The sequence below is a fragment of the Helicoverpa armigera genome, chromosome 8, assembly GCF_030705265.1.
Source record: "Helicoverpa armigera isolate CAAS_96S chromosome 8, ASM3070526v1, whole genome shotgun sequence".
Classification (NCBI taxonomy): Eukaryota; Metazoa; Arthropoda; class Insecta; order Lepidoptera; family Noctuidae; genus Helicoverpa; species Helicoverpa armigera.
The window spans coordinates 11,909,507-11,935,563 of record NC_087127.1 but is presented as its reverse complement, the minus strand read 5'-3'; the positions used below and the strand labels follow the sequence as shown (position 1 = coordinate 11,935,563).

Genomic DNA, 26,057 nt, shown 5'->3' with positions numbered 1-26,057 from the left:
TAAGACATTAGGAAAATGAAATTTAATTTCAGAAATTAAATACGTAAACCTAACTAGGAAAAACACTAACACAGAAATTCCATATAGAGTCAAGAAAATTTTTTCTTTAAAAGGAAAGTATAGATATCTTACTTCATAAGCATAATCTCATTTCATTTGCAATATTAGCTACTGCCATTAACTTCACAATCTCCGGCAGAAATCCTTGACTAAGAAAACCTAACTTTGAATAGAAGGATGTTTTCTAGGTATTCCTTACTCAACCCTATTCTCGGAAATGCCAGGCTAACATATCCCTTTAATCTCTCTCTCAAAACATCAAAAACGAATTCCAGAAAAACCAAATGAATGAACTGTCATTTAAACCTCTTTGCCTATCATTACGGGTAGTCAGAAGCCAGTAAGTCTGACGATCAGTCATACCAAAGAGTATTGGATTGCCCGGGTACCTAGGTTGCACGAGTAACTGAGTTGAGGAGGTCAGATAGGTAGTCGTTCCTTGCAAAACACTGGTACTCAGCTGCATCACAACATTATGTAGTTGGCTACGCAGATGATGATGAAACTCGAATGTCAATGTCAGGTAGAACACAATCTAGCCTAGCCACGTTTCTTAATGAAGACTGACTCCAGACTAACCCATTTACGTCACATAGCTCACCAGTAATCCTTGTCACACAGTGGACTTTAGGTACAGTAGACTGCACATCAGTGGTAACTGTCATGCACCTTAACTCAATAGTAATAAGTTCGATTTTCGTATAAAACGTACCACTGACCTGAAGTTGACTGTACCTACATACATACAGCCGTTACTCTTCCATGGGATTACGTCCATCGCTCTATCACTTTAGTGTTTTGAGGAGATCCTGTGTTGTAGACGGTAATGGATTTTCTGAACGCGATGAAAACGACAGCTAGTCATTCTTTGCCAGATACTTTTCTCCTGTCTCTATCTCTTTTAATTTATTTTGTTTTCGCGGTCATTATATTATACCTACTTACTAAGTCGCCTTTTTTATATCGAAAGTTTAAAGTCTGTAACCTCCACCTGATTTTTTTGGATTTAAATGCGGAAAGCGACCTCACTTGTAATTTTTTTCAAATATGTTCCATGTTTATTTTCTTTTTGCCTAAGTTTTTTTTCACACAATACCCCTGAAATTACTGTGAACTAATTTCAGGTAGTGTAATTACGCTGCGAGTTAAACGCCTACGTTTTTCATGTTTCAGTTTTTATGCCAAACATTCCTAATTACAAGCGATATCACAATTAAAACTGCAATAAAATAAAATCGATACAGCTATAAATCGTTTCTCGATGTCGCATGTGAAACGTAATCGATTAATAATGTCGCACGCAAATATACGATTTTTTCCGATTATTAGTGAAAATCGCGTGATAGGCGCATGAATTAATTTCCTTACTCGGTATTGGATTAATGTTATGTTCGTATGTAATTTTTGTATTATACACAGATAGGTATATATTATGAAGAAAACTTATTTTATCTGAATGCTCTATTTTATTTAACAACCCAATCCGACTTTGAGTATAAATAATACACTTAAACCTTCCTCAAGAAACTATCTTTCTGTCGACGATGACCGTGTGAAAATCCTTTGCGTAGTTTTTAGGTTTGTTGCAAATAAATAAACAGAAAGAGAGACGCCACAGATCTTACTTAGCTGTATAATAATGTCGTGAAAGGCCTTGAGTATAACTTTATAGCCCTTGTAGATAAACCACATGTTGCTCTAAATATAAATTCAATTCAATATCATGCTCTAAGAATTTTCTCCTTTTTTCCATAACGGCCTTATACCTACGGCAACACGTGTATCTATTTTCAAATAAAACCTAATTATGTTGGAGAACCCACACCGTTCTAACTTGGGTGTGGATAATTATATTACTAGTACGTATTCATGTAGCTAATTCACCTACTTAAGAACAAGGGATTCCGTTCATTAGCTATTTATGAAGCCGACAGTTATTTTCTTTTGCGGCAAATCTTTTCATTCTAATTAATAATACACGCTTTTATATTGGCCGATGTTTCATTCACTATTGTAGAAGAATATGGAAGAAAACTCAAATTTTTAGACTACATAATAAGCAGTAGAAAAGGTGGTTTTCGAGAGGTTTTGACCTGACTGAGATAGTCTTCTTAGAAAAGACAATCTATCGATTTGAAATACCCACACATATTTTACGTTTCTTCTATGGTACGTAAGTATACGATTTCTGAAAGACCACATCTTTAACATGAATGGCAGACAACATTCCACTGACTCACAAATTTCTCAAACGCATCAACAACATGCATCAATCACCGTTTTCCTGGAAATGATTTTTTCCCCTCGCCTCGCAGACGGCGTGAAGACTTGCGCGCACGCACGAACTTGACCCAATTGTTGGAAGTTATGAATTATTTACCGTATACGTTATACGCACGCGACTGTTTATTTGCTGTTTCGATTCAGTCATTATGCGAAGGGTAGGGTGACGGTGACAGCGGGTGGAGGGAAACTTGTGAATGCCAAGTTTGAGTGGGGAGTTTAGTTGGATAGGTGCCCATGGCATTCTTATTCACACTTCTCATGTCAACACAGGTCATTCTACGCTTCTAAAGCTATAGTAATACCTTCCTAAAGTTAAGGTTCAATTTAAACAAATCTGGCAACACTAATGGGTTAATTCCGAGTTTTTACGAGATACGCACGATGGGTTGCATGAAAATAACCGTGAGAGACAGTCAAAAGCAATGTACGCATACTTTTACCCTTCGGATCGTTAGTACCTACTGGCTTATAGCTTTAAGCTTTATGGAAACAGTTAAGTGAACTAAAAGCCCTGTACAAAGTATACTTGTACATACAGCTATTAGAAAGCACACACACAGAATATTATGTACACTCGTGCACAAATTCCAATCGAGCATGAACTATCTCTAAATATGATGCCCTGAGGGCACTTCGAATATTGCGTTTTCTAGCGAATATACCGCGAGTTGTTTGATTATATCTTTAGCGAGATTTCGCTTGGAAACTGCTAGGTGTGGCCCTGAAAGGTACCTATTAAATACAGAAATACTCTTCCGAAAACGCGAAAGTTACTCTATACCTATATTTGTTCCTGTTACAATTTATGTCACGACGAACGTCAGAATACAGTAATTATTCAAAAGATTCTTAATGTAACTTCTTTTAAAAACGTACCATAAGTAAATACCTACAACGTTATTCAGTGTTAGAAATTCTTACTAAGAAATACTTTACAGCAGAATGCTTGATTAATTCCCTCCCTGGAAGCGAATGCATTTTAATTAACTAGATTACAACGGACTGCAAAATAATATACTTTAATAAAAGCAAATCATGCTCTATATTTAATTAATATTAATTTATAAAACGCACTGAGAGCTTTCTATCAAATTAACGTTATTGGAAAACATTTAATGGATGTATGTATTAATTTTGTTTAAGTTGCGATAAATTAATTGAAGTGGAAATTATTGGATTTTGTTATTTATAGTTGGGATGATCCGAGTTATTATAAATATGGCCTAAATTATGTTTTAAGTGGATTTTTCATATGTACTTACTTGTAGGTTAAAATAACTCAAAAAATAAAATAACAAAATCACCACTTTTCCGTACGAAGCCTCTATCCATTGACAAATCAGATAAGTAGGATTCTCTTCAAATAACTTCATTCTATTCAAAATAAAGCAAAACACTCCCACTGTGCGGTAGGTATCAAAATAAATAAATAAAAAGGGCTAACTTCAGAGACGCACAATTATTTGACGAGAGTCCTTTTGAAAAGCGAAGTCATTTTGAAAATCCGCTTTCCGCCCCCACTCTAACCGCACCTCACTCGCAAATTACATTATACATCGAACATTCTACTTGAAACCGAGAAATCTCGCGAGATGACAAGCAAACACGTTAGTAACGGCTTATTGATTCAGATATGTAAATATGTACCGCCTTTGTGGTGGTTACCGATTATTTGAACAACTGTTATATTGCTTAATGTTGCTTACTAGCTTTTTTCCTCTTTGACACAAACCTTTACCTACTATCTCAGAAATTGAAACACCCAATGTCATGATAATCCGCTCACCACCTACTTCGGGGTTGGCACCATAATTTAACAATAAGATTATTTTTTGCAAAAAAAATGGTATTCACTTTAGATACTTAGGAATTTAAAAATAATAGCAAGCAAAGTACCAGCAAATAAAACACTTTAAAAGCAACTGCACTAATTTTGCTGTACTGCAGTAATTTTGTGCTATCAATCTGACAAGACTTACCACTGCAATAAATTACCAGCAAAAACATCGCTCAAACCCACTCCTAGTTTTTCAAACCCTTGTAGGCGCCACATGGACAAAACCTGAACTACAGATCAAAAGTGTGTACTACAGAGCGTGACGCCATTTCTTCATCACAAGCATATCAAATCATCAACTCAGACTTTTTATTTGAATTCATTATAAAAATATTTCTTGTTCAGTCTTATGCGTCTGAGCACGTTTTTGTGAATACCACCCAGACTAGGCCGGCGTGCTCCGTTTCATTTGCTGCTTTTTCGTGATAATTTGTAGGCCTTTTATGTACCGCATGTCTGGTGGCAAATTTTAAGGAAAAAATGGTACAGCTACTACTTGTTGAAATTTGAAAATAAATATGCCATTAAGTGTATTTTCACATGTAACCAGCGCTAACAAAGTCCTAACTTTACCACGACACGTGTCTCAATTTGACATGTCAATTATGAGAAATGCATTGTGTGTGAACATGTAAAGGATAACAGAGCTAAGGATATTGGCTTTGACATGACATACTATTACCTAGTTGCTTAGGCTGAGTTATTCCCAATTTGTCATTAGTACCGATTGGTCACCAACTATTTTTTCCATACACCAAATCCCAATTGGTCATTCGAGCAAAATAAATAATTTAATATTTAAATTTTGAGTACCGATTTGTCACCCGCATAAAATTTCACGTATCAGAGTACCGTCAGAAATAAAAGTGTTAGAAGAAATTTTAAATGAAAAACTTCGATGTAGGTAAAGGTATAGCTCTCATATAAATATAATAAAATTTACATTTTATAAACCCGAGAATGTGACTCGATGACTTTTTGTGCCGGTAACAAAAGTACCAGGGGCCCATAACTAGCAAAGAGATTATATACATAAAAATGATGAATGATGGTGTAAATTGGTATGTTTATCTACAATTAGGAAAAAAACGTAAAATCCTGACACTCTTGACTGATATACTCCTGTAAGTTATGCGGTCCTAGTACATGGTGGGCAGTTCCATGGACACTCGTTGATTGGTATATTACTCATCTGATTTATGCGATCCTGGTATTTTGGTTTTGGCCGTGCGGTGTGTGACGCCCGCGCCGTTGAAATCGCGATTTTATTATTAATAGCGTCTTGCCATATTCGGAAAAAACATAACCAAAATAAATAAAACAAAAACATATATTACAATATTGTAAAGCTTATCTTGTTGACAGTACTTTTTACAAAATAAAGTACGGATGACCAATTGGGACTAAGCAAAATAAAATATTTTTCATCCCACCATCTCGGAAAGAGTAGTTTTACCCTTTGATATCTGAGCGCAAAAGTCGTTTTTATCCTCTAGAGCGGCAAAGTGATTTGAATTTAGAACATCGTGTGCAATACTCCATTTGTGACAATCTTGATCAGACTTTTCAAACAAATACATATTAAACAAATAAAATACTGCTTAAAATAATTATTTAATTAATTAAGTATTTTTTATTATAGTTTTTACACAGATTTTTAACGTCTTTTCATTTTTAAAGTGAGTTTTCAAATATTTGAACTTTAATAGGTACATCTTTTTAATTTGATTCTCGTATGTGCGCGCCATTTTGTTTTTTTAATTTCCTCGATGAGGTGGGATGAAAAGTTACGTGTTGCACTCGAGTGCAAAGATTTTTCACCTTGTGCTCTTTTAATTCCCTCGCTATCGCTCAGGATTCTAATTATTGAAACACTCGCTACGCTCGTGTTTCAATTTTAGAATCCTTCGCTTGCTCGGTCATCAAAATTGAGCCCGCGGTTAAAAAGCAACTTTGCACTCTTGTATAACAAATAACTATTATTGAATGACCAACTGGGACACGTTTTTTATGGATGCCAAATCACTAAAATGACGAATCGGGCATAACTCCTTAGGCTGCCTATCCACGTTCGATTCGGTCAGATCGATCGGTCAGAAAATCCTTATCACTAATTCTTACGAAAAATCTTTCGCTCATAGTTTTCGTCTGTAATCTTGCGAATTCAGTAGAAATTGATGTTACCAAATTTTTCACCCACCCCTTGGTATGACCCCCCCCCCCACGAAGACTGCTGAACTAATTAAAAAGCATTTTCTCTAACTAGTCTTTTCTCTTCTTTTCAGCCAAAAGGGCTACAGCCCCTGGAATGGCCCTTGGACGACGCCGACGGTGACGGCAACCGGCGACTGACCGAGGTATCCGCGCGGGCCACTGCCGCCCGCGCACCCGCGCTGAGCACGCACGGGGGACGGGGAAGATGGGGACTTGGGGGAATTGGGGGCATTGGGGCAACTTGGGGAACAGTGATCGCACCTAAAGACACTTAGCCATGAAGTTGGACGACCTAATCAGCTGGCACAGTTTAGTTAAAAAGTTTATCATGAAATAATCTACTGACACTTTTAGTAATGACAATTGATGTGTTGTACGGTCGGACTTATCGCCTCTGGTACAATGTAGTATGTAAATTAATCATTGGTTACATATTGGTGTCTTCGTAGAATTTGTCGCCGATATTTTTTTGACAGTTGTGTGACAGCAACTGTCAAATGATTCGGAATACGAATACATCAGTATGAAATCAGTCTTTCTAATATTGTAATCACAAACTGATATTTATTTCTATGTGTATAGTTTATGTCAGTCTTTGGCAGAGAAATATTCTTACCATGACCAAGTTAAATACTAATTACTATTAATATAAAATCCTTCTTATTGTTTTATCGGAAATTGTTATCGTCACATATTTTATAAGAATACTTCAGTCATTGATACTGGACATACCATCGCATTCTCACAGACTGTAACTGTACTCTGTCTCGCTCGAAATTAAATTGTTGTTAAATATTATTTAAGGTAATTGACGACTGTCCTACATCATTAGACAAATGGGTTTTATTTACTTGTTTAAAACATTGACCATCGCTACAACTACAGTTAATCAGATGTTATTATTTTGTGATAAAAAAATATATATTTCACGCGTGCGTTTAATTACTGTCGCTCGTGTGTTTTCCGCCTAAAATCTCTGACATACAGTATTATTACATCAATATTCACGGTCACACTGTATAATCGATTAGTTTGATTAATATATAAATTCTTAGTTAAAATAATATTTCAAATGTACGGTCGATTGTACATTAGTTCCTACGTTTTTTGTACTTCGACGATGTTTTTCATAACCGAAACTAAAGCCATGACAGAGCGTTACTAATTAATTATGCTTGCAACGACCACGACACTTGTAATGTAAAATATTTCCATTATTTTCCCAGTAAACAGAGTATGGTAAAAAGGTTTCTGTAAATAAACAAAAAATACGAGTTTTATCCTTAAAAATAGATTTTAAAATGTTACAAATGTTTTTGCTGAACAATGTGCTTAATAATTAGCACTAACGTCTGTCTAAGTTTCCTTTTACACCTGTATATGTCTGTACAGCGAGAACGTTCAATTTCATTCAACTTTAAGAAGCCCTTTATTAAGTACGACAGTGTCGCCTCTAAGTTCTTTTTCTTTTAGATCATCTAGCGTTACAGTTTGTAGATATAAATCCCCCTCACAGCCACATGGCCACAGACGATAGTGAACTTTATGTAAGTGATTTAAGGTGCAATTTTAAAGGAGACCCCCAGAGCCCGAATGGTGAACGAATTGATCCGTCCGATGTTGTGAAACCCCCGTGTCGTCGCTCGTCGCGGTAGTCTCGTACCGTGGACTGTCTGTGACCACGTCGCCATTTGCGACAAACCGCGCGGTGTACGTACATCGACACTTCTTAAACTACGTGTTACGCACGCTTCGTCGCAAATGATGACGTGGCAACATAGCCTGTGAACTGATCTGTAACATTCTTATGAGTCTTTTAACGATGCCAAGGGAACGTTTAGCTCGTTCCGTTCATGTATAAAAGCTTTAATTTCTAGTGTTAGTTAACCGTCGACATTACTGAGGCTTTTTGTGAAATATATTTTAAAACGAAAAGATCTCGGACGCACGCTTAATTTATGCACGGGAGTCATTGTAATTGGATTGGGTAGGTCTGCATAAATTGGCTCAGCGACGTGGCGGTGACGTTGATGTCATTTGGGTGTCCGCGGCAGACGATGGAGAGCCTTCCCCTGTACTACAACGTACAGCTGCGGGCGATAACAATCCGAATATTAATTCAGCTGTCAACAGCCAATTATTGGATGTGAACGAGTTGTTTTCAAAACCATCGAATAATATCTAAAGCATTTTCCTCTTTTGCTGGAAAATATTTCCTTCGCATACTTTAGGAAATAATATGCAACTTCCTCTTTAATATCATTATGGCTGCATAAATTCCATCTAAATTAGTACCTAGGTATTACACAAGCCACAAGAAAAAACGCTACCTAGGTGATATTTCTAAAGGTTCGCCGGAAGAGCCAAATTGCTCTCAATTACAGCCGCGTACACCTAATTGGCAGTATATTATATACTTTATTTTGTCCAATGCAGATAAGTTCACATTATCTATGTGTGTTCACTGGAACGAAATACCCACCTCTTTGGAGCATCTACAGTTTATACCAAATACTATCATTCATATATTTTTGTTCATATAACTCTGGTAATATGCTATACTGACTGTACTTTTTCTGGCATATCTCTAAAGTTCATAGACACAGAATTTTCCTTTCGAAAAAAAATAAGCCCAAACCAACATGGAAGATTAAAAATTCAAAAAAATCCGTTGCTAAAATTTTCACAGACGCAAAATTCGTGGCGACGTCCACTCAAAGAGGAATCCTATTAGTCCAACCCTGCATGTTGTGTTTCATCAAACAACTAGCTACATACACACACACATACATAGGTACTTATAGAGCTACATATTACATCTGTAGGATATCTGGCGGCTGCCATGACAACCGTTTAAATCCGTTAAGGCTGGGCTCGAATGTTCCGACGCACATTACACTGACATTTTAATCAAAATCGATGGCTTGGTCTGCGTTCATCTTTGCTGTTTTGTGCGGAAAAATTATCCATGTTTTGATGGACACTTTTTAAATCTAGGAGTTTTATTGCTGGTTGCAGTTGTTATCGAAAACTTACCAGAATATCTATGGACCAGAAGTTATGTATATCTAAATCTTCCCGTTTCAAATCGATCTCCAAAACCAAATACAGCCGTGTTTAGAAATCGCACGTAAAACCCAGACGGGAGTCACTTAAATATTAAAGGAAATGTTCAAGAAAAAGTACAAGTCTACAACAGACGCATTCTTCTCCATAAAATCTGTTTTTCAAATGATACTATAACAAAGTAAATTGTAGATGCTCGCACAACCATATCCGTATATAATAAGATGGTGCGTCGTTTGAACAGAGGAGCGTAGTGCATAACTTTAATGTTTAGTTGTGAAACGTGAAGAGTCGAGGAGCGGCGTTAGTTCCAAATAAGTGCAATCCAATCGGACTGTCATGTATATCGTAGTTAGAAAAGATAAGCGGAAGTACGATGCATTTAATTTACGTGTTGGGGTGGAATGCAGGTCGAATTTGTGGTTACATCACTGTGAGGCCCAATTTCACTGACAACAGAAACGGTTTTCTTAAAACAACAATTGTTACTATGGATTATATGATTATATGGACTTAAACAATTGTTTACTATGGATTTTCACTTCAATTTACAAAGTAAACAGTTGTTTTATTTAGTCGATGAACTTAGGGCTTAATCGAGTCTTTAGCTGAATTGTACCACTGTTCACTAAAGACTATTACAACTAAGTATATTTAAAACATGCTCTTTCTATCATTTTCAAATACCTGAGAATTATAGAATGATGGTTTAAATGTATTTTGAGGAAATCGTTTTTAGTGAGCAGTGATGCGAGCAGGCTTTAATACATTTCAATGTTCATCAACGCCATCTGTCGGTGGAAATATTCAACTTTTCCACCACATTGCCGATTTCTTTAGTCCACTGTTAAACGTGTGCGCCTATCTTTATATTTAGAACTTTATTGCAACTCGTGTAACGTTTTTAATTAAAAACCTGGCTTTAATTTGTCAGTTTTCGATTAAGAACTTTACCGCTATAACCGTAAAGTTCAAAATACGAAAACAGGCTCATTTGACAGTGGACTAAAGATAAACATTGTAACAAGGGTGTGCGACAGTTCGACCTGCATTAACTTCATTTATTATTAGACAGAACTTCAGGGCGACTACGGTTAGCATCAATTCAGGTTAGCAGCAGTCGCCATGGCGTCTGAACCTGGTTAAAATGAGAGTAGGCAATATATTTAGTCCCCAGAAAAGTGCGAAGAGGTTACTTTCGTTGGCTAATGAACATGTAATATCGTCACAATCTTATAATAAGAATAACATTTACCTACATGGATTAGTAGACAGTGCTGTAACACGTTTAAATTATTCAATGTTTATTAGTAATACCTAATAGAAATGCAAATGATTTCACATAATTTAAGTTTAGGTGTCCGTAACTTTGCGGACAAGTAATATAATTGCATCAACATTCAAGTATTGTTGCACATTACCCACGATGTAGTCAATGTGGACATTAACCAGTCTTAGCTGTTAAACTATCTCAATGTTCGTTTGTGTCAATCAATGTGATGTTTTGCTTCAAGGATTTCATAATAAACGAGTAATCTGAATATAATAATTATAATATAATCTGTAGTGTCGATGAATTATTCTCATTTTAGCCAGTTAAGTCTGTGTTAGCGTCGTAATATGGCGTCGATTCGTGTTCTTATAATCTCAATATTATTAAATAAATCATCGCAAAAATTTATGTAATTTAATTCTACTTTTTGTGAAGCTTTTGCACTCATTGATGACTCTGTAAAAATAACTTAATGGTCTATGAAATGAATTCTTATCAATTAATTAGGATTTTCGGTAAGCCCCGTAACATTGTACCTAACTATTATGCGTAAGATTAAGAAATTGATATTAGCATATGCAATAAACCAGTTGATTTGTTACTTTTGACTATTTAACTCACTGTGCAATTTATCTTTATAAGTATTGAATTATGTTTGTGAATTGATTTCAAATATTGTTTTATTATTGACTATTTATTGTGTAAGCAGTATTCGTACGAAAACGTTATAAGAACACAAACTCGATGTTAGAAATTATAAAATAATACCTTTTTATTAAAAAAAAATCTATTTATTTCGTTATTTTTTAAGTTTTCGATGATTTTAATTGTTCTCGTTACTTTCCTTGGGAATCTTTATCAATTTGTAGTAATTAGTAAGTACAATTCTCGCGCAGTTTGTAACAACGGGGATCGAAACGCCGGTTTCTAAGTATAAGAAAAATATTATTGATATAAAAACTACTTTTCTAATGTACAATTCCATTTTTTCTATTCCGGTGTCACGTATGAGTGCCCGTTTTGTCCGGTTAGGGCCGGTTTTGTCCGGTTACAGCCGGCATTGGCCGGTTCCATCCCCGTTCGGAGACGCAGTGTTGTTGGTTATTCTTGTTCGTGACTACTCACTATTCCAAAAGTTTCCTGATGTAATTTATTGACTTGAATAATGAAATTACGCTTCTAAAGTGTATTACGTATGTAAATATAGGACAAACTAATACCTATTATTGATAGTGAATGTTGTAATTTGTATATAAGTAACGAAAATTAAATTTTAAATACATAGATAACATTGTGCGTATTTATTTCTTTTCATTATTTCCCTGACACCCCAACCCAAAACAAGGCAATCTATCGACAGATATCAAATCACCTTTGCCCGATAAATTAAAAAAAAACTTGCCTAGCAAATAAAAATTTAGGTATGTCTAAAGCTACGGGCAAAAGATGCTGAGAGATTCAAATAAAACGACAATTTAAAAATCAATATACATAAAATATAATTAGGTATAATAACACATTATATTACACATTTCGACAGGGTTGTACATGTACAATGTTTAACTGGGATCGGAAAGTATAGAATTGAAATAGCTTTGTACAATATGTATAATATAGTCATATAAATACGTGTGGACATGTATTAAATATTTTGTACACACACTTATTACAAAATCTAAGCATCACTAACTCCATGGACATTAGTTTGTTTCATCTACCCACCAAGAGATGGCGCTATAACAAGTTGTGACTAAATAGTTCCGAATACACACAACAGATGGCAGTGTTACAAATACTGTCCTATCTGTAAGTTTACTGCAATAATACTTTATTATGCCTTTTGATCTAATAATACTACATGAGATCGAATCGAATTAAATAGCTTTTGACACTAAGGCTGTATTCACACTATTCGCAAAACTAGCAATAGTGTATTACTTGCCTTAGTGTTCAACGCGAAATTTAGTCTACAGCACAATCTTTGGACTACCATACAAAATATTCAATACATTATTAAATATAAAAATCACAGCTGCGAAGTAGCGCCAAGTATACAACATTATGCCATTACAGTGGCCTACTAGGTACACCTACGTCATGATGGTAGAAAACCGAAGTTTATTTAGGAACCGTATTATGAGACGAAGTCAGGTCATCTGTCCTAGCTTTATTAAGACGATTTTTGAGTACAGCATCCTCCAATCTGGATATCGTGTCGTAATACGGTCCTTCGTAAAAGGAATTAAAGGGTAATATTTAAGCGTAAGACGTCACAAATAAGACTGTATCACTACACTACATTTAGTACTTGTCACACGCGATAGATGGCGCTATTGCCAACTATTGCGATTGCGCCGATTTTGATCCGATTGATTTGATGATCTTTGTGACATCATTCTAAAGACATGTTTACGTTCAAATATTACCCGTTACATTCTTACAATGTTTCCTATTGTTAAAATGAGAATAACTATAGGTTATATTTGTGATGATGACATTAGAGTTGGTATTTACTAGGCACCTTGTGATAAAACATTATTATTCAGAAAATAATTGCTACTCACTGTTTCATCTACAAAAAATAAATATATGTATTTGAGTGTGTATAGTTTAACAAATGCTATTTGCTAACCAAGTAAATCTTGTCAGTTTATGTACCATAAACAGTCCGTCTGTAAAAACTGCCAAGGAAATATCAACTCTAAATTCTCAAGAATGTATCCAAGAAGAACGATTATTGCTTGGCAGTCAAGAGTCTATAATTAGTATAAATAACGTATTCATATCACAAAACCTCATATAATAGAATATGTTAAAGAGAATATACATTTGATTCTAATTACGCTATTCACACCCAAAATCTATATATTCAGAATTGTGAACTTATTTATCAACTATCGACCTTATTACAATCACATTAAGGTCATATTTCGTCTAACTGCAGGGACGCAGGTATATAGGAATCAAGTGTAAAGTATAAACATTAAAATATTAAATAATTATTGCACTGGACACTAATCCTAGGCACTAATGCCAAGTCTAGAACTAACTTATAGTAAAGAGTAATCATAATAATTGAGACAGTACAAATACTTGTTTAATTTCATCGAATATAAAGTTCTACCTTTTTTGAAAAGCTGGGTTTTGGAATTGTGACTGCTCTGGTCAGTTTGTGACAATCCTAATCAGGTTGTGACCACTGCCAATTCTTTTGTCTGGGGCAAAAGTAACAGAATTAAGTCCCTGTATACCCATAGCTTAGTGCTCATCTTTTTTACTTATTTGTAACGAAAACCAGGCAAAATTTATGTAATTTTATAAAGTAGAACCTTATTTTGTTTTGAAGTAAATTGTAATAGGTATAAAATGAATTTTGGAAATTAATTAAATATGTAAAACTCAAGCATAATTTAAAACAAATAAATATTGTGATGTAAGACGTCAAATATATTTTAGATTTTTGTTGGTTAACCAATATTTTTTTAAACGATTTCATTGAAAATTAAGGTAAAAACATCAATACTTTCTGAAATATGTACCTATCAGAACAATTCCATTAAAATAATTGAATCATTAATTTACAATTATATCTCACTCGTGTAGCGGTACTAAATACAAATGTACATTATTATTAATAACATACTTAGTGTAAATAATAACGTACATGACTATAATAATTATTACATAACGATGAATAAATATTCTACAGTCAAAAATCTAAGTGTGAGTTACAAAATTTAACTATAACGATAACAAAACTATAACCAGCCGAGAACTGAAAATGGTTCGGTTATCGTTATAGTTAAATGGTGCAATTTACCGTAAGTCGGATCTTTGTTCCACAAACTAGCGATTTCAATTATATTATATGTAAATTATAAGTTTGCTGTAATAATATTGTTACTGCACATGCCATTTGGGTACTACATACAAAAAAATATTTGAATTATTTATATCCGAAATTATTCTATTAGTTCAGTCGCCAGTTTGCTTTAAGTGTCTTGTCCATAATAGCAACACTAACTTTGGACGCTATATCGATATAATTAGAGCTCAGTGATCGATAATTTTTATCGATATCGAAAAGAAAAATTGTCTGAACAACACTAATTTTGTTTTATACAAAAACGTTTTACTGTATTTTTTTATACAGTAAAATAATAGATGCCTTTTCTATAATGTCCTATGGGCAAAAGCATGTGTTACAAAGACCCGGCAGTTAATATAAATTTTAGCTACTTACTAGAAGTACATTAGGCGTAAGTCTTATTTTGGTTGGACGCTTCATACATACGATTGTGGAACTGAGATCTGGAAAGAGAATTCGAAAGTTAGATTTGTCTTGTGCTGTTAAAATTATTCTTTTTTGTCTCAGGCCCGGTTGTTCGAAGCTCTATTACGTCAAAGTTAGGGTTAACTTCTAGTTACAGTAATATTAACAGAATTTAAATTCAAAAAGCGTTGTTGAACGTTAAAATTTCATAATAACAATGTCAAATTAACCGTGGTAAAAATTGTCAACGGTAATTTTTTAACTTTAAAAACGTAACGTACGAACAACCGGGCCTAAGCCATTTTGAATTGATTATTCAGATGGTTTGTTGTTATTGACACATGTCAGGAATAGGCAAAAATAATGAAAAAATGCGTAACATATTAACCCTTTTTTTGGCGCAGTCTGGTAAAACCGCATTAAAAATTACCCGCATCGACCTTATTAAAAAAAGACCACGAGAAAATAAAACCATACATACCATAACATTAGGTCACTTATCCAGTAACGACAATCTCAGCGCCTCATCCAACGCCCTCTGCTCAGCTTGCAGTTGCCGCTCCATGTTGGCTTGTTCCTGAGCTGATGCCGCCAATGCGGCTCGGAGTTCCTCGTCCGCGCTGTCCGCGCTGTCGGGCCGCGAGTCCGCGCGGTCGGGGCTAGCGGGCCGCGGCTCCGCGCGGTCGAGGGACGCGGCGGCGAGGGAGGCTTCGATCGCCCTGTGAGGGAACTAGCTGTGAGCTATGTGCTAGCGTGGAACACTACTAAAGTTGGCTTGGAAAGTAGATGCTTATAAAAACGTTTAAGTTGGGAGGTGCAACTAGTATAAGGTCTTTAAGAGCCTGCAAAAACCTATGTGAAATAAAAACATTTGACGTACAATAAAATATATATTAATTTAAATAGATTTTGTAAATAAAATACGTTTTAGGTTGCAGTACCTATGTCACCCGCAGTTAAAAAATATTTGTATATACTTTTTTATAAAATATATGTACGTGCAATATGACACGATGTGCAATTTAGCAATCATGGTAATACATAATTTTACATAATTATAAATTTAATAAAAAAATAAACTATATGTATAATAATTTAAATATCTATATTCGATAGCACACTCTCTATGATAAGTCTACCAAAGGAACCGCCAACGTCTGTAAATATTAACTTTTTACATTCGCATTTATAACATTAGTACGAGGATATTTAAAACATTATAGCAAAAAAATTGCTCTACTATTCAAAAGTAGATTTTTCTGTTATTAAAATTTCGTTTGAAATATAGTTTTCGCTAAATGACTTTGCGCTTTGAAGTCAGCCATTTTCACTAGCTTGTTGAAGTCACTGGTCAATCAATTAGTGATAATTGTATTTAGATGAGAACTTTTACACATTTGACACTTTGTGCACATTGAAAAATTATTTAAATAAATATAGTTACCTCTGCAGTTGTCGTTCCTCGTGTGCGAGTAGATGTGTATCGTCGCTACGCAGTCGCGGGGGAGCTGGCGACACGGGCCGGGCACCTCGCAGTGCTTCCCAAACGTCCACCTGACGAAGTTTGTAGAGGTTACACTCAGATGTAGCTCCGTTTGAAGCTTGTATTTTGTACATCAAGGCTTGACGCGACTCAATGATCAAGTATTTTGATCAAATGATCAAGATGTGTGTCAAGACTGAAAACTATGATTAAAGTATCTACGGGACACGCTCTGTCCAATGAATGTCAAACCAATCAGATATGCAATACAGTCTGTTCAGTGTCATATGGAATGTCCCTAGTTTAGCTTCCCAACAGTTAAAGAATTATTTAGCAAGACATGTTATATCTATATCACACACACACACTATATCTTCTCAAATATGTAAAGTCATTCCCTCGGGACAAATTAAACAACGGGACAATTCAGTAATGACTTCACATTATAAACATACCTGATCAGCCTGGGTCCCCGTCTCCATAAGGCTCTGCTGTATCGCATATTGCAACAGTCCCTCCTCATCGTCCACCCCACAGGACAGTCTATCATCAGGGCCGGCCGCGTCTCTATACCCCCGGCCGATAGCGAAGCACTGGTCCTCCACCACACAGGACAGCCGGTCACCCTCTTGTATATACCTAATGTCACTATAAACATACCTGATCATCCTGCGTCTCGGTCTCCATAAGACTCTGCTGTATTGCATACTGCAACAGTCATCGTCCACCCCACAGGACAGTCTATCATCAGGGCCGGCCGCGTCCCTGTAGCCCCGGCCGATGGCGAAGCACTGGTCGTGCACCACACAGGACAGCCGATCACCCTCTTATATACACTTAATGACGTCACAAGAACAACATACCTGATCATCCTGAGTCCCAGTCTCCATGAGGCTCTGCTGTATAGCATACTGTAACAGTCCCTCTTCATCGTCCACCCCACAAGACAGTCTATCATCAGGACCGGCCGCGTCTCTATAGCCCCGGCCGATGGCGAAGCACTGGTCGTCCACCACACAGGACAGTCGATCACCCTCTTGTATGCACTCGATGTATGGGACTGGACATTCGGTTGCGAATATGTTACCGAATGTTATCCGCGCGTTTAGTACGTGGAAGAGGGGGATTTCTGGAAGTTGAAATTAGTGTTTATATACCTAGGTCGACTTTTGGAACATTCCCTTTCTTAAATACAGTTAAACATGATTAGGAGGATCCTGGAAAACTACAGCTTTTTCATCAAATTGACCCTGTGGAACTTTTGAACCTGGTAACATAAGGTATCCAAAACTAATTTTCTATATACTCCCTTATCTACGCCACGCCCACGCTCACGCCGTTATAATAGTTGATCAAAAAATAAAAAATGGGAAAAAATTAAAGATAACAAAAGTCAAAAAGAACCACAGACACTACCAAAAAAACATTTCTAAGAGCCATATTTTGTTTACAGAGTGTGAACTTACCAATTTTGACAGGGAAACCAGCGGGCAGCTGCATTTGAACGAAGTCCTTTAACTTGGCGAAGTGTGGCGATGATATCGCCGCCATTAGGTCTAGGATCGGCATTATTTGTTCTTGTAACTGCAAAAAGAAATAATCGTTTTCAAATTCGTGTCAAATATATAGCGAACTACACTTATAAAGTTTTCCACATTTCCAACAATAAAGTCATCTAATACACATATTTTTATCGCAAAGTCCTTCAGGGTCCGCAAGGGTATAATTCTAAGGTTTGCTGTAAGAGAACCTATTTCTTAGTTGAACTCTCCGATACATAAACTTTCTAACATATTGTTGCAAAAGTGTAATAAAATATACAAAAATGAGATTAAATACTCTGAAACCAAATTTTATTTCTAGCACCGGTAACAGGGTTATAGTATCTTAAAGTTAATGATTCCCATGTTCCCCCTCACCTCTAGCGGATAGTCCTCGCACAGCCACAGCGTAGCTCTGAACTTCTGCACCTTAGTGCTGACGTCCCGCGGCCGTCCGATGTCCCGGTCCAGCTCTTCGTCCGAGAAGTACTCCTGCCACGTCACCGGGATGTAGGTTAAGTCGTCCCGGGATCTGCTGTTCCGGGGACTGGGTGACTCGTCTTCTTCGGGCTGGAAATTAATCTTATATATAAAAATGAATTGCTGTTCGTTAGTCTCACTAAAACTCCGGAATGGCTGGACCGATTTGGCTTATTTTGGTTTTAAAATGTTTGTAGAGGTCCAGGGAAGGTTTAAACGATACGAAGTTCGCTGGGTCAGCTATCTTATATATAAAAACTAGCTTTTGCCCGCGACTTCGTTCGCATGATATAGTGACTTCCGGTATATTTTTGGTTTGACCAATAGATGGCGCTATATGTCCGGAATAAATTTTATTTTTTATTTTTTTTTGAAATAAAAACTATCCTATGTCCTTTCTCAAGTTCCAAACTATGTCTGTACCAAATTTCACACAAATCGGTTCAGTAGTTTAGGCGTGAAGAAAAGACAGACAGACAGACAGAGTTACTTTCACATTTATAATATTAGTTAGGATGAATTGCTGTTCGTTAGTCTCACTGAAACTCGAGAATGGCTGGAGCGAATTAGCTTATTTTGGTTTTAAATGTTTATAGAGGTCCAGGGAAGGTTTAAACGATACGAAGTTCGCGGGATCAGCTAGTATTGCAATAAAGTTTTTGTTATGGTGGGTCCATAGGATACAAACTTTAAGTTCGTACAGATACTGAACGAAAATTTGATGCCAGCCAATGATACGTTTCAGGCTCAGACTTGATACAGATTTCTGTATGCACCGATTTTAGCGCAAACCAAATTCTATGAAAATCTGTGTGAAGACGATACCAAGAATCCTGTATAATAATATCCATCATCTCACCCCCTGAGCGTTTTCTAAACTATGTTTGGGTCGGCTTCTAGTCTCTCCGGATGAAATGAAATAATGATCGTGATTAGAAATAGAAAAAAAAAATTGGGTTTAATTTGTTTTTTTTTTATTATTACTTAATTATGCCAGCGAGAGGGCGTGGGGGACTCTATAACGGCGTCATTACTTCACTAGGACCCACCTTATCAGACAGCGGCGTGGTGGCGGCAGGCAGCTCAGTATCGGCCAGCGCGAGCAGGCCAGCGAGCGGGGCTCGCGCGGGTGCCCTGGGTGCGCCGCGCGGGAGGTGCTCGGAGCGAGTCTTGGACACGAGCTCCACGTTGTTGGCGCCGAACACCTTGCACTCGTAGCCGTTCACCTGCTCAGACTTGTCCTGGCGCCAGCCCCAGATGCCGCTCTTATTTCTGGAAACACAATATTCCATGTACTGGAGAAATCTACCCCTACCAGCTCACTTTCCACTTCCATAAATAAATAAAATAAAATTTAATAAAAATATCACAATTTATAGGTACAAATGGCGCAGTTAATTATATTTTAAAAAGTCTTAAATTAACAAATCGTAAAAAGTTAACTTATTCATAAAAGACTATCCTCCCCACTCAGAGACATTTAATGGTTACTTAAGCCATTCGAGATTAGATTTGTATGACATTCCGCCACTAAGGAGGTAATACATAGAAAGTTATATTCTTAATCTCATGTAGAGACCACCCAAAGTAGGTTTATTTGATTGTTTTAAGTGATAAAAAATGTTTAAGTCATTTTCTTAAAGTAGGTTGAAAATCAGCAAAGAAGGGAAGCTTTTGCTGGGAAGAAGAAGTGGTGCAACAAACTCCCCCGCAACTTTCTAAAAAACTTACCTTTCAAAACTAATCTTATCGGTGTCCAAATAGTTGATAGCGAGTGGCGATGCGAGGCGTTGTTCTATCGCGTGTTGAGGCGGCGCGGGCCACTCCCTGTCTCCCGACATGGGCTCCAGGTATTCACACCAGGAGGTGCCCAACTCGTGGTCTAGCTCCATTAGGCTTGCTGTGCGACCTGGAAGATGGTGTGCTGATTGTAATTGAATTTCAGACCCCTTTGGGCTAGCCATAAGAGCAGAATAGTAAATAGGATCGATTTTTCTTCGGAGATTTTGTCAGGGGAATTTGGCAAACCGTCAAAATGTGGCATACTAAGATTTAAAGCTTTACTGGTGTAATTTTATAGGAAAAATTATAACACGGGTTCTCCAGAACTAATGACAATTTTAACACGGTTATATTAGCTTCACTAGTAACTCTATAGAGATTTTCTTACATATATGTATGATAGTCTTGTAATCTTAATTTGAACCACTACCCGGTCTTCGATAAGGATGAAATTTTGCACACGCTCCGAGTTCTGATGACAATACATGACTAGCGTGTTTTTCAGTTTTATAACTATATTTTTGCCGTCATAAGTCTGAAGAATTTCTTCCTGTTAAACTACGTGAAAAGTAATTAAATTCAGACTCACCCTGTCCCCTAAATATATACGTCCTATCGCCCCTCTGCCATCGGTTGTTGTCGAAGCCGACGAGCGTCGTGTCCACGCGTACATTGCCTCCTCGCTTGTACACCTTGTAAGTGTCGAACGGACACATCCGGGATACTAGTGGCACTGTGGATTAGAAAGGTATAGTTGGCGAATTTTGTAGATATTTTTACTTCAAATTGAGACATGAAGGTCAGCTTGTTGAAAGGTGACAGCAGCACGGCGATGAATTGAAACTTTGAAACTTAACCTTGTTTCTTAGTTTGACGAAAGTTGAGAGTATGGGTACAGGCATTCGGCAAAATTCTGTAAATAGTGACCATAAGGTTGCCTGCTAGGAGCACATTTGTAAAACACTGGTACCCAGCCGCATCTGGTTAGACTGGAAGCCGACCCCAACATAGTTGGGAGAAGGCTCGGGAGATGATGATGATGAAGGTTCCCTGATAGGATTGACACAAGAGGATTTGGCACTTCCTCTATCAAAATAACTGCATGTCGAGGTTGGGAGGTCTCTTGCATTGAGGTTAGGAGCTGTCATAATGGTTTTAATTACTTCGCCTACCTCAACTGACGCTCTGATCAATCAACCCACTCACCCCAGCTAGTGAACTCCCACTTCATCTCCACATAGAAGTCTGGCGCGAGGCTGAGCCGGCGCAGCAGGTCGGGGATGCCCCCCGAGCGCAGCACGTGACGCTGGTAGTCTCTCCGCGACAGCACAGTGAGAGGAACACTCACCCCAGCTAGTGAACTCCCACTTCATCTCCACATAGAAGTCTGGCGCGAGGCTGAGCCGGCGCAGCAGGTCGGGGATGCCCCCCGAGCGCAGCACGTGACGCTGGTAGTCTCTCCGCGACAGCACAGTGAGAGGAACACTCACCCCAGCTAGTGAACTCCCACTTCATCTCCACATAGAAGTCTGGCGCGAGGCTGAGCCGGCGCAGCAGGTCGGGGATGCCCCCCGAGCGCAGCACGTGACGCTGGTAGTCTCTCCGCGACAGCACCAGTGAGAGGAGCTCCGCGTTGCCCGTCGCTGTGGCTTCTTGTACCGCTATAATATGAAATTATTTTGAAGACACCGCACCATCAAACACATACACCCATATATTGTAATCTAAGGCCGGCAATACACGGACCGCTTGAAGCAGTCAGGGGCTTCAACTGTCGTCCGCTCGAATCAGTCGCAACTGCTCGAGCGGTTCGTGTAACTGCGTCCACAGAACTTTGCAGTTCACTGTGCAGTCGACAGCTTGAAGCTGTCGCCCCGTGTTTTCCTACAGCCAAAATCATTAAATAAAGACTGAAAAAGGTTCTGACCTACTCCAAAATGGGAATGTAAAAAGCTGCCAAGAATCGCAATGACCTTAATTAGACTGCTTCAAACTGAAGATCGATAAATCAACCCTTGCTTGTTACTCCGTAGACGGCGTGCTTTCTTTCACATTTCTAAAAGCCATCGCAACAAGAAATCATTTTAAAATTTACATTTTCTCGCAATTATTTTTGATTTCCAACTAAAGTGAGCTCACGCAGTCAATCATACATCTAATTTCCACATCGCGTCGGTACAAAAACAAACATTATGTATCAGAAAGTGGAATCTAAATGAGCATTGTATGTATTCCATCGTGATAATTATCTGAGAAGGCGCCTTATAAGCATTATTCGAAGAAATAATGTCTGTGTATTGAATATGGGCAACTTGACAGCTGCCATGAATAAAATTATAATCAAAAGGCGGACCTAACAGACAGATTGGTCGCATCAGAGGAAGTAAGAACCGTTTGTTTTGTTTGGATTAGGTACTCGTAAAAATATGCAGGTACTTAATGTATCAATTATGGTACAGTTGGCATAGGAACTAATTGATTGGGTAGTACGTTTCATGATTACCTATGCACTCGATTTTAGGAATCTCATCTAAACATTAGAGGCGTAAGCAACAACTGCCATTCACCACACGATAATTCAATTATTGTGAAACTATTCATAGGGTATCTTTTAACATTGGAGATTTTAGTAAATAGGATATCCCTTTAAAAATGACGATATTATTTTGGATCAGAAACTGCAAATCGAAATTCTAAACTATTTACGATTGAGTTGCAGTAAGCGGTCTTAAGTGTGGTCTCTCCGCTGCCTATATGTTTTAGGTCTTCTAAAATTATAAGAATATATAAGAAGCTTTATCTTACCAGTCCACCCATCCTTTTCGCAGTTAACATCAGCACCCGCCTCAATAAGCACCTTCGTCGTTTCTAGATGACCTAGTGTCACCGCTAGTAGCAGGGGAGTTCGCCCCCTGCAGTCTTTGGATTCTAGCTCCTCTTGTGTTATCTGTTGACAAAATATTGGTGATTAAAACCTGCTTAGCTACCTTCTAATTAACATGCTCCAAGAACATCTCAAATGGTTTCGAAATAGCTATAGCTGGTCTGAATGCGTCAGAATACGTTTATCTGCTGAACTACTGCCCAACAGTGGAATAATATTTCAAATCGGTTCAGTAGTTTCGGAGCCTTCAGGGTACAAACAAACAAAGAACAAAAAAAAACCTCTTTATTATATTAGTATTGATTGGTCCAGCACAGATTGCTATCTGATAATCAGCTCAGAATGTTTCTTTTTTTTGTTAACATGTACAACTAAAATCGTCTACAATCAGAATTGTTGTAATGTTGGTTCAATGTTTTTGAAGACGCTAACTAACCTTCACAAATATGTATAATACAACTGTAAAAGATTAACGATAACCGTTATAGATGCGGAAGCCATAAACCCACATATGTTATAGTTATGACTATAGCTATACCAAAGGTGTTCCGTACATAAAATCGCAAATGCGCGCGCGCACGATCATCGCCCACTCAGAGGCGTGAAAATCTCGCTAACTGAAGTTAATTTGCTAAACATGTTATGATGTAAGCAGTAATGGTATTCATCCTTGTTACCATTCTGCAAATATTTTTTTACAGTTAGGTAAACTACAACATAAAATCTACAGTACAATCTAGGTAAACAATGTTTTAAGTTTATTTTTAGTTTTAGACTACAAGATGCAAGGTCCAAAAAATGACTTTTTGCCAAATGGCAAATAAAACGCTTTATAAATCAAGTTTCAACTTTAATGGCGTAAAACAGACCTGTGTATTGTTTATTCCAACTTTGTTGTATTTCTTGATTCATTTATTTTGCCCAGTATTTTCCTTTTATTTCTATTGTTTTGTAACAATATCAGCAAATGAATGAATACAAAGCACCAAGGTTTCGGTGATAAGCCAACAGATTAGATTGAGTGATTCATTCATTGGTTCAGTGATAATGTATCAATTTTATGTTTATGCAAAACAATATTATGTTTGCACTTCAATAGGAAGTTTTTATTATTTATTCTCATAAGGAAAATGTGGAAAAAATATTTAAGTTACAATGACTAAATCAACTTGTACTAATATTATAAATAGGAAAAACTTGTATTTTAGTTTGTTTGTAATGGAAAATTTCAAAAATCATGGTTCGTTTTTAAAATAGCCATAACACTAGGAAGTGGGAAAGGGGTGCTGTCATTTTTGTAACTTTGACGTTAAAAAGTGCTAATCTAATTAGCATATTTTAATAAACGATTTTGACTTTGACTTTGAAAATTCTTTCGATGTTGGGAAGCTACACTCTTTCCAAGTAACAAGTACAGGCAGTGGTTCCCAAGTGGTTCTGTGGGTGCAATAGCAGAAAAAAAGGCTAGTTAATAATAAATCATTCTGTTACTGGTTGCTGTTTTAGATCAGAATTCTTTTAAACATTCAATGGTATTTTAAACATAAAAATGATTTCTCAGAACATGACACACCATGTTCAGGGCTGAAAATAGTTCAAGTAGCCAATACATTTTGAATCATATTACCATACTACATTAAGTAGAATTTCAAATATTATAATCCAATTCCCAGTAAGCAGACTCATGTCAGAAAATATAGTCTTAAATACAAGAATATTATGTGTAACCTTAAACATTGGTGTTCAACCTTCAATTTAATTACTAAGGCTTCTTCATAATGAGATTGTAAGGTCCTGTCTGGCTTCATATCACCTTGACAATCAGTTTGGGTAATTTAATTCACGTCTTGAAATTTTAATTACACAAAATGTTGCCATTTTATGCAAATAAAGTACTAAGGAGGTTTTAATCAGACCTGTATGTGACTCAGTCTCTATGTTATGATGATTCATTTATTATCTGTTATTGATATGTGCACTTGATACTTTTTCAGGCATAACAATGGTGTTTTTCCTATGTAATACCCACTGCAATTAGTATTAATTGATTTAATTTATAAGTGCATGAGAAAAATGTCACGTATTGTTTATTTTCAATTCAATTAAGAACTTAATGTTTCTTTTATCTGGCTATAAAGAATCTAGAAGGTCATGGGCAATAAACACGGCAAAACACCAACACAAACAGCTATTATTTTTTATCTGAGTAAACAGATCTAGAAAGAAAAGATATATATCATTTACGTTAGCAAAACACCCACGATAATTCAATAGCCGGGATCAGACCCGGTTATAACCTCAAATGGCATCGCCAAATAAGAAAACAATCATTCTAATCACACTGTAAACTGTTGTAGTGTACCTTATTAGCGGCCAATAGCGACTTTAGCTCTTCAAACTCATTGTTCCACACTAACCAGTGAATTGGATAGCGTCTCGCAACATCTTCCGCAGTGAATGCCATAATGTCAGCACATATAATTATGTATCACAAATAAATAGCGCACAATCTCTATACTCGACACTCCATACACATAGCACTACCTAATTAACAATAGTCATACAGCGCGTTAATTAATCGCAACACAAAAATACGCTAATTTTACGCTTTCTACCGAAAATGTCAACGAATTAGTGTTGTCCAGTTGGCTATGCCAAGAGTTATAGTGTCGATACATATTGTGATTCGATTTTAACATAACTTATAAATCATTATTATATAACTCTTTGTATGGTTACAAAAACATGTATGTATTAAGAAAAAAGTGTGCGTTTGAATTTGTTGCTTAGAAAATTCAACAAATTAATTTATGTTTGAGATTGAATCACTTATTGTCGATAATCGATATTCTGAAATCGATTATACCTATTTTATCAA

The 26,057-nt window shown here is 36.8% G+C and overlaps 2 protein-coding genes across 2 annotated transcripts in view; one reads left to right on the top strand and one right to left on the bottom strand.

Moving 5' to 3' along the window:
* LOC110379206 (uncharacterized) overlaps positions 1-12,027 on the top strand; it is a 95,308-nt gene extending 83,281 nt beyond the window's left edge. Inside the window, exon 3 of the mRNA XM_021338749.3 lies at positions 6,469-12,027. Coding sequence (XP_021194424.3) covers positions 6,469-6,535 — 67 coding nt within the window. The 3' untranslated portion in view covers positions 6,536-12,027. The remainder of the gene's footprint in view (positions 1-6,468) is intronic.
* Positions 12,028-12,210: 183 nt separating this feature from the next.
* Positions 12,211-25,857, bottom strand: LOC110379223 (ankyrin repeat domain-containing protein 13D). Its single transcript, XM_064035847.1, has 12 exons — positions 25,542-25,857; positions 23,101-23,242; positions 21,786-21,956; positions 20,885-21,028; positions 20,245-20,422; positions 19,563-19,785; positions 18,412-18,603; positions 17,959-18,076; positions 17,356-17,621; positions 16,454-16,563; positions 15,491-15,728; positions 12,211-15,047 (listed from the first exon to the last, which is right to left on the bottom strand). Exons 1-11 carry the CDS (start codon positions 25,641-25,643, stop codon positions 15,503-15,505), a joined length of 1,872 nt encoding a protein of 623 aa, XP_063891917.1. The 5' UTR covers positions 25,644-25,857; the 3' UTR covers positions 12,211-15,047; positions 15,491-15,502.
* Between the last annotated feature and the right edge of the window lie 200 nt (positions 25,858-26,057).